Source organism: Epinephelus moara, chromosome 17 (genome assembly GCF_006386435.1).
Source record: "Epinephelus moara isolate mb chromosome 17, YSFRI_EMoa_1.0, whole genome shotgun sequence".
In the NCBI taxonomy this organism is placed as follows: domain Eukaryota; kingdom Metazoa; phylum Chordata; class Actinopteri; order Perciformes; family Serranidae; genus Epinephelus; species Epinephelus moara.
This window is the reverse complement of record NC_065522.1, coordinates 2,171,114-2,181,428: the sequence shown is the minus strand read 5'-3', so window position 1 is coordinate 2,181,428 and position 10,315 is coordinate 2,171,114. Positions and strand designations below refer to the sequence as shown.

Genomic DNA, 10,315 nt, shown 5'->3' with positions numbered 1-10,315 from the left:
GGTGACGTTAAAAAATTCACAACACTTTTTTAAACATTGTTTGAAGCTAAATGTGGCAAAATGTTGATGTTATTTTCAGCGTGAGCCACTTTACAAACAGCACCCCATACACACTATTGTTGTAAATTAGTGCAGAAGTGCACCGGGGAAAAGGTGTGGCTGTATAAGAAATGTCACACTTTACGCACAGGTTTATTGACATGAGTACTTTACACACAGAGACAATCAGAGGCTTGTTAGAAAGCTCCGAAGCTGTAGTTTAACCAGCAAAAAACAGCAAGTCACTAACTTTAACCACTGACTAGTACTGATGCTGTGAAGATAGGATAGTATTTGGGGGCGCACATGCTCAGTGCACATCAGGGGGATTAATATTAGGACAATTAAACAAATAAATTATTTACTCATCAAGAAGCCACCCCGTCGCGCACAGTGCCAGCTAGTAGTCTGTTCCCAACCATGCTGTTACTCAGAATGTATGAATCGTGCGTTGAACCAGGCCACCTCGCCACAATGTTGATTAATTGCATTTGCGCATCACATATGATCTGTACATTGATCGAATGAAAATGCTTCCTGTTGACATAAACAAATTCATCCTGTGATGGTGCTTTTATACTGTAGCCATGTGTATGCAGTCGATAGCTCTGATAACGTTAGGAAAACCGGTTGTCGCTGCAAATTGCGCTTTAATGTTGGCCTGTTCAGCTGCATTTGTATGGGAATTTGATATACCTGGCTGACATGGGGATAATTCCGTCCCACACAGCTGGCATGGCTTGGCTCAGGGTCGACTGGCACAGTCCCAATCGGTCAGCCAGCTCCGTCTGGAATGCCCCTGTTGCTAGGAACCCCAGTGTGGTCAGCACCTGTATGGATACAGGCAGCGCATGGCTCCCCGCCGTGTCGCGCTGCCGGCTGCAGCTCTGCACACAGTTCCAGGAGGATTGCCCTCGGGAACCTAAAGCAGCTGATGAGCCAGTTGTTATCATGTGCCAGTGCCATCTGTCCCTGAACACGCGCTCTCTTCATATTGCGCCATTTACAAATCTTCTAATACTGCTAAAGCAGCCGTTGTTGTTAACAGTATTTTCGGCACCACTTTGCGCATGCTTTTATATCCACTCATCTAATTGCAGACACGTGGGTGTGTTAACTGTTCATCAGTGTTAATTGTTCATGTTTCTCTGATGTGCACATCACTCTGAGGACTAATTGTTTTCACATTTATTTATTATAACAGTTTCCCAGCATCACCTCTAAGTGTCGCCAAAGGATCAACAGCTGTAGAAACGTGCGTACGCCAGCCATGAAGTTGGCGTGAGGCACCGCACATTTCCACGGTCATTTCACTCTTGATACATCTGAACTTTGCTGTGGAAAAGGACGTACGCCACGTTTTTGTGCGTACACACCCTTTGTACATGAGGCCCCAGGACTTTGCCTGTTCAAAGACTCCTGTTGAAGATCCACTGAAGGAGCTCCGCTAGCTGGGCTGCACAGTCTTTCGGGCCTGCAGCCTTCCCTTTACGCTGTCTACTGAACTCTGCCCTCACCTCGTCTGCTGTAAACAACAGTGGTAGTTGGCCGTGGGTGGTAGATGTTGTAGCTGAGGCTGCAGTAGTGGGGAAGGGGCTACTTCCAGGTGACAGTGGAGCAGGAGCAGCAGCAGCAGGTGACACTTTGGAAGGGTGGGGTGGATGCAGGGGTATGGTGAACACTGCCCCCTCCATCAAACCTGTTAAAGAACAGGTTTAAGTTGTTGGCTTTGTCCACATCGCCATCTATAACCTGGCTATTCTGCTTTGAATAGCCTGTGATGTTCCTCATTCCCTTCCACACCTCTCTGATGTTGTTCTGCTACAGCTTACTCTCCACCTTTTTTCTGTAGTCCACCTTTGCCTGTCTCAGTTTCCCCCTCAGCTTATGCTGAACCTCCCTGAGCATTCTTGAATGCCAACTTTTTCTGGGTGAGGAGCTGCTTGATATTATTGTTAACCTGGGGTTTATTACTGGGGAAGCAGCTTACAGTCTTTACGGACATCACAGTGTCCGTACAGAAGTTTATATATTTTGTCTGAATGTCCACCCTCCTGTCCATGTCTATGTCCATGTTGTTGTCCTGTGGCTCCACTCGTACAGTCCAGTCTGTACATTTAAAACAATCCCTAAAGGAGACTCATTGGTCTCCGGGGACCACTTCCTGACTGAGTGGGTGGTAATAGACAACTTTAACACACCGGGTTTGTATGTGGGCTGGAGAGAGACCAGATTATGATCTGATGGTAGTAGGGCAGAGGCACTCTTGGCGTCCTTGGCATTTCCATAAAACAAATCCAGTGTCTTATTTTCCTTTGTGGGACAGTTCACATACTTAACAAACCCAGTCAGATGGGAGGAGAGAGTAGTGTTGTTAAAATCCCCCATTATTGCAATGAAATGCTTTAGGGTGCTGGGTCTGAATTCTAGCAACAGTTTTATGGATGATGTCACACACCACTGCCATTGCTGGCCGCGGTGGAATGTAAACAATAATGGCAAACAATGTGTGAAAACTCCAGTGGTACATAATACGGTCTAAGACCGACTGCAAACAGATCAATATCCTGACAGCAGATCTTGTCCTTCACCGTGACATGTCCAGGATGACTTCGTGTCCCTGTCCGCTTGCACAGTAAAGAGGTCAAGTAGGTTCACACAGGAGTCAGGCACGTTATCATTTAGCCACATCGCCGTGAAGCACATGAGACTACACTCCTGTATAGTTATTGGCTCCTCACCTGTGCCAGCTGCTCGTCACACTTGTTGAGGAGTGAGTTGACATTCCCAATAAGGAGCGACGGCAGGAAAGGCTTGTATCTCCACCTCCTAGCCTTTAGCTTAGCTACTGCTCTGCGGTCTCTGAGTGGCTTCCTCAGCTCAGTCAGTATCGGGTGTCTAACTCCAGAGCAAGAGGATCGTCCCTCGTGTACACAACTCTACACATCACGTTGGAAAGATTAATAATCATTTAAAAAAGAAAAAAAACCACACTCAAATATGACTCAAAATCAGGATCTACTCAGGCTTGCTACCACTCTGACCGATGCATCTTTAAAAAAAAAAAAAAAAAAGACTCTCGCTTCACAGACTCTCTTTGCCAGATTGTTCTTGTTGATTGTTGGCAGAAACCACTCTGCCTTCTGTCCCGGACTAAGAGCTCTGCTTCCACCTTCCTGGTTCCTGTTTGTCTGTTCTCCATGGCTGTTTGCAGAGATCATCACCCAGCTCTCCATAGTGAATTTACCGGTTCATCCATCTGTGGACTTTGCTGTGGATTGCTTCGCCGTGTGGCTGCACATTCCGCCTTAGTGTGTGCACCGCAGATTCCACTTATCATCGCTGCTGACAAGCTCTTCTCTGTCTACAGTTGGCTTTGCACTGGTGTGGCAGTTTCTCCTGTGAGCAACTCCTGGTTTTTGAATTCCTGCTCGTCTGACATCAACTTCTGCCTGCTCTCTCACAGTACCATTGGACACGATCAAAATGTTTGCTTTGTGTGTGTGTCCGCTGGACGCCGACTACTCATCTGGTTTCGGCTTCAGTATTCCATGCCAAGAGCTTTGGACTGATTCAATTTCCTTGAAAGCTCTGAACCTGAACATTGACTTTCTCAGTTGCTTCATCAGTTTGCTCTCTCTGTACTTATCTAAGCAGTGCATTAAAGCTCATTATCAACTGTTTCACCTGTCTACAGCTCTACTTTTGGGTCCAACACTCACCTGTTACAGTATCCTACATATTTGTGGATTCAGGTGTATTTCATGAACCTTAAAATACAAGGTTATTGTCTACCAGTGGTCCCCAGTGACCTCCATGCCACCCCACTCATTTACCAGAAAACGGTGGCGCATCAAGCTTTTGAGAGCCAGGGATGAGAGCAGGCGGGTGAGTGGACAGGCATTAGATCTGTGCAGTTCCCGAACAAAAACACCTAACGTCCAAAACACAAGTTTCACTCTCAGTGATTTCTGTGACATGACACCACTGTTTCAACTCAGCATGCAGCATGTGAATGCATGGCACATGTAAATATACAATTCTTAAATACAATAATTTTATATAACAATAAATGTAATTAATTTAATATTTATATTCATATAAATATATAAACCACTGACAGGTGAAGTGAATACCATTGATCATCTCATTACAATGCAATTTTCTTCTGGGAGTGTGACATGGTGCATTGTCCTTGTCATGTATCAGTTCAGAAAAGGATCTAAATGCAGAGCGGTAGGCAGGTGGATTCCTTTACATGTGTCCTGAGAGACTGGTAGAGGCTCAGAGGACCCCCCCAGGGCCAAGCCGGTTAACTAGAATGGGTTAATGGCTGGAATTAGCTCAGGATGGGAAGGTTGTAGGCTGAGAATTGACTTAGCTGGTCTCAAGGAAATGGTTGAGCCTCTCACAGACGACATTCAGGTGGGGAACAAAGTGATCCACCCAAAACTTCTCCTTGAAATATTGTTGCTGTGCAGAGATTTCTTCTAGGAGCAGAGCATGCTGAAGTGGGTGAGAGTTTTTCTACAGTCTGCTCAAACTCATTAACCTTCTTGGAAAAAAGGCGTAGCTCTGCTGGGTCCATGTTTGGTCAGTTTGTTCCATCATGTATCAGTTCAGAAGAGGACCCAAATGCAGAGCAGTAGGCAGGTGGATTTTGAACAAAAGGCAAGCTTTAACAAAGCCGATAAAAAACATTCAAAGCAGGCAGGTAAAAATCCAAAAGAAAGAAGAACCAAAACTAAACAGAAAACCAAAGAAAACCAACCGGGATAACACGATGAACACAGGAATGAACTCAGGGAAGAAGTCCAAAGGCAGGCAGGAAACTGAGCAGGGAACAACACCATGACTATGGGGATGAGCACACAAGACACAGCTGAAGTAAGTAGACACAGGCAAAAGGAGGGAAATGGGGATTGGCTGACAACTTGGGTGTGGTGGGGAACACTAGGGTGGAGCAAACGAGACTAATACAGAACAGGTGTGAAGGGAAGACTCTGGAAACATTGAAGGACTAACTGGTGGACTGATGGAAGACAGGTGTGTTTTCCCACCTGCTTTCTATCACACCTGTCTTCCATCAGTCTTGTTAGCCTACTGCTCTGTGTTTGGGTCGTCTTCTGAATGGCGGTCACATGACGGTCCCGCTGGGTGGCCACTGCCACTGGGGAGTGCCGTTGGCATGATGGAGGGTCCTTGGTCTGTAACAGTGTTTGAGTGGCATCCACATGAATGTCAGGACTCAGAACATTCAGCAGAATGTTCGCAGAACATTGGATTTTAACGAGATTATCAATATTACAACATTACTCCATAAATACAGCCAGCAAAGAGAAAGGCAAAAAGGCAGACATTCTCTCTTTTGTGACTTTCACTGGGATAAAGTGACACTTGCATTTAAATAAAGGAAAGTTGAATTTAAAAATGTCATATTATGTTGAAAAAGTTTACTTTGTCCAAGAATAGGAAATCTCTCCCAAACAAACAACTGAGCATCTGCAAAAGAATCCTAACTCAAGGTGAACTTCAAGGTATGATATCCAGGAACTGTCAGCAACTGTCTGTAAACCCACTTGCCAGCCAACTCAATTGCCAGAATAAATGTTGCAATTGTACATTTCTTAAACCACAGATACGTAACATTTGTTCATTATTGTGTAGTGGATGCGTTCAAATTTTATGTTTCTTTACATTTCAACAACTTGGTTACCATGGTTAGGTTTACGCACACAAAACCACTACGTTATGGTTACGAAGATATGTTTTGGCTTATAATACCTGGTTTCGGTGGCACTATGGCAATAAAAGCAGCTATATCTTGGGGGAAAAAAAAACACTTTTTGTGGCACAATCCTCTGGTGATAACACAGCGACAGGTGGCTAAAAATCCACCACCATTTGGTGGCTAAAAAGCAGCTGGAAATGCAGAGCTAAAAACAACCACATTTGTTGTTTGTGGATCTTGAACAGTGGTCTGCAGCTTGGCAGGCATCTTACCAAGGTATCACGCCATACACCAGGCATATTCAATTAGCGGCCCGCAGGCCACAGGCGGCCCAAAAGCAACCTCTGAGACCCGGTATTAAACGGCCAAAGGCAAATTTAATCAAGACCATAATAATAATAACCTCCAACATTATCTGTTCTTATTGTTACTTTTTAAAGTTTTGGTTTCATGTATCATCATGCTGCAACCTCTCTCCTGCTCTCTGCATATCAGGGCTGACCTCCTCCTCACACACACACACACACACACACACACACACACACACACACACACACACACACAAACACACAGAGACACAGAGAGACTCACAAACACGACGGAGTGAAGTCAGACAACAGCTGTGAGGCTGCAGTGCAAATGAAGGCAATATAACTCCAAGATTACTCTAGTTGACAACTACGCTTGTTACTGTGAGTAAGTGGAATAAAACCTCTGACAGTAAAAAGCCAATACTTTATCAATACATGTGTTCAGCATGTAGAAAGCCATATTTCAATCTGCTCTGTCCACAGTCTCTCATTCACCACTATTATGGTTTACGATTATGGTCTACACAAGCACATCGTGCTAGTGGGGCTAACTAAAATAAAAGCTGTCTGTATGTAGTCTAACACTTAATCTGAAAATGTACCTGACACAGCCGACCTGCAGACAGTGAGTCTCCTCAGTAGAGGGGGGGCAGAGAGCAGGATAAATGACTGATACTGATGTCTGTTCTTCATGCTTAGATTATGTTACTTTTTTCATTCAGAATTGTGTCAGGAAGAATATTTATTTCATTGACATGTTAGGTTTGTTTCCAGTGAGATATTATTGAGTTTATATAGTGACTTTGTTGTTGTAATTTAATACAGGAGTACATCAAGAAGATGGCCCCAAAGGATGAGCTGCTAAGTGATTGCCTCAGACAACAGAAACCTGATGAGAGCAAAGAGGTGGAGGAGCAAACAACATGGAGGGACAAGCCCCTACCTACATGGTGCATTCCACCGTCAGCTAGAGGAAGTGGCTGATATCAAGAAGACCTACCAGTGGCTGGAGAATGCTGGATTGACAGACAGCATGGAGGTACTAATCATTGCAGCACAAGAACAGGCCCTAAGCACAAGGGCCATAGAGGTCAGGGTTTACCACAGCAGATCAGACCAAAGGTGCAGGCTGTGCAAAGATGCCCCTGAGACAGTCAAGCAGGATCAGCATACGAAGAGGCACAACCAAGTGGCTGGGATAGTGTACAGAAACATCTGTACCCAGTATGGGCTCGAAGTACCCAAATCCCAATGGGACACACCACCAAAGGTGGTTGAGAACAACATCCTGTGGGACTTCAGCTTCCAGACTGACAAACAGCTGCTAGTACAAGTAATGACGGATCTTTACGGCAGTACCAAAGAATCTCTGTTTCAAAAGGGCTACTGTTGCTTCGAAAGAGAATGGGACAGTCCTGACATCATCCCCCATGACCCCACCCACCAGCTCCTCATCCCTCACCTTAGCAGGGGCCTGGGCCTTCTCACGTCTGCCTGCCTCAGAGCTTTAACGCCTCACTCAAGATATACTTTGTACCAGCCTACTTCAAGACCTCCGCCATCATCATTGTCCCCAATAAAACAAGAACCAGAGGACTTAATGACTCGCCGTCCTTCACATGCCTTACTCCACCTGCATGTGGATAACAGACTTGATGTCTTTGTTACCACCATTGGCAGTGTTAGTAAGGCTAGTGGTGCTGACTTAAATGCTAAAGGGGGTTTGTGGCTAAAATTGAAGGTGCTTACCCAGTGGGGCTACCTGGAAGGAGACCAGTGGGTGGCCACCATGTTTCTGCAGCAACGTTACCAGCAGTAATCGCAAATGAGCGGGATGCAAGCTAGCCTTCACCCAACCTGGCTGATGCGCAACGGAGAGCAGCCAAGGCTAATGTTAGCTAAGCAGTAACGGTGGCCAGTTCAAATCCTGCTTGACTGCTTGACTGCTTGGAGCTCCAACTATGTGGCACCTCAGGAGACCTGCCTGTTAAACTCCTCATATTTGCAGACCACACAACAGTCCATGGCCTCATCGTCTGATAAGTCTACATATAGCTGGCCTTCTGCTGTGGTCAGAACAACCAGTAGCTGAAGTCTCTTGAAACTATAAAGATGAGGGCAGACTTCAAGAGGAGCCCCACAACACAGCTGCCCATCACCCCTCTGAACAGCACTGTGTCTGCTGTGGAATCCTTCAGGTTTCTATGATCCACAATCTCCCAGGACATAAACTGGGCATCCAACATCAACGCCATCCTCAAAAAAGCCCAGGAAAGGATGAACTTCCTCAAGAAGCTCGGGTAGTTCAGCCTGCCTCACAAGCTTCTAATACAATCCTACATTGCAGTAACGCAGTCCTCTCTCTGCACATCCATCACTGTGGTTTGGATCAGCCACCAAACAGGGCAGGAACAGTCTACAATGGAATGCCAAAACTACAGTACCAATCACTGGTGTCAGCCTGCCCTTGTTCCAGGACTTACACACCTCCAGAGTCAGTTAACATAGTAACGTACCGGACATTTGTATCGTTTCATGTGTTTACAATGCATAATTTTGAGTTACTAATAATCATTACATAGGGAGGAGCGGGGAACCTCCTACTGTAGCGAAATTGATTTAGTTCAGATAATTTAGTTCAAAATAATCCTGTACGTGTGTGCATGCATGTATGTGTACTGACCATGGAGTCGTCGTCAGCGATGAAGACGGTACAAGCCCGGGCCTGCATGAAGGACAGGATGGTTCCTGCGATCTTCCTCAGTAAAACCTCCAGACTCTGCTGCTCCTCAAAGATTAGACTGGCCAGGTCCAGCAATACCTGCACACACACACACACACACACGCACAAACACAGAAGAATACATCATGTTCTGAGCTGTGTCTATGCCCACACACACACACACACACACCCTCAGAGACACATATTCACACCCACCTGATTACGTCTGTTTTCTAGCTGCGATGTCTCATACAGCTGAGCATTGTGTAGGACAATGCCTGAAAAGGCCAAATAGGCTGAGAAGTCCTGTTGGAGAGGAGCAGAACAGCATATGAGCACCACAGGTAAAGAACCGTCAGGAAGGAATTACAGAAAACACGACTGGACTGTTTCGTGGGGGAAAAAAAGCTACATCAGTGAAGAAAAAGAAGGAGAAAGGGAAATAAAAGATGATATAAGGAAGGACACATACAGGTGAAGAAAGATGGAGTGAGGTTAAGGACAGTTTTTCATTCAGTGTATCTAAAAGACACATATTTTGACACAGGTCAGGACAGCTACGTTATGCCTCTGTTAACAGTCTGCCCAACACCTTAGCTGACAGCAAAATATCTTGCAACAACAATTTTCTGAATTTAGACACATAATAAATGTGGTTATTATGGGTGAACCAGTGAACTTTACTAACATTTTCATCCTGTTCAGTGAAGGCACCATCCTCCCCATTTTTGTTGATAGCCTGAGCCACTCCAACTACCTGTAATGGACAGGATGAAGAAAACATAACAAAAATTGCTCAAAATGAGAATTAGTTCCCATACACACCCCAGGGTTGTATGCCTCCATGCACCAGTTTCTCTTTAAAGTTTATATCCATGTCTGTGAAAATATGGATGCTTCACACACATTTTCCACCCGGCAACTCAAAAGATCTATACAATCAGCACAGTTTCAAGATGGACACCCAAGATTAGTCATCAGTTAAGTATCTGACCAAATACTTCTGCTTCTGTTCCTCAGCTATGACACTGAATAATGTCCAGAAAAGTGTTTTATGCAGAACAATATGATGTCACATTGAAGTTGAACTTTGATCTTTTGGATAAAATTTTTTATACATTTTTGAGTTATGGCCAAAACCAGGTGAGGTCACACTGACCTTGACCTTTGACCACTGAAATCCAATTAGCTCATTGTTGAGTCCAAGTCAACATTTGTGCCAAATTTGAGGAAATTCCCTTGAGGCATTCTTGGAATATTGTATTTACAAGAATGGGATGAACAGACAATCCGAAAATATAATGCCTCTGGCCACAGCTATCGCTGGTGTGGAGGCATAAAAAGGACTTGGTGCATAGCTTGTGTTGACTTGTATTCTGAAAACCAGTGTTGCAGAAAATACACTCAACTTAAAGTTACTCTGGCTTTTTTTGTGGTTTACATTGGCAAGTAGAGCTCTGTGAATTGTCAATGTTATGTCTTGATTTGCACAAGATTATTGATACGGTTTCT

At 44.8% G+C, this 10,315-nt stretch overlaps 1 protein-coding gene across 3 annotated transcripts in view; it reads right to left on the bottom strand.

Annotated features, from left to right (window-relative positions):
• The window catches only part of pde5ab (phosphodiesterase 5A, cGMP-specific, b), a 202,325-nt gene that overhangs the window by 150,711 nt on the left and 41,299 nt on the right, over window positions 1–10,315 (bottom strand). For all 3 annotated transcript variants that reach the window (XM_050066938.1, XM_050066939.1, XM_050066940.1), the window contains exons 5-7: window positions 9,492–9,560; window positions 9,020–9,109; window positions 8,765–8,902 (exon numbers count right to left, since the gene is read on the bottom strand). In XM_050066938.1, coding sequence (XP_049922895.1) covers window positions 8,765–8,902; window positions 9,020–9,109; window positions 9,492–9,560 — 297 coding nt within the window. The remainder of the gene's footprint in view (window positions 1–8,764; window positions 8,903–9,019; window positions 9,110–9,491; window positions 9,561–10,315) is intronic.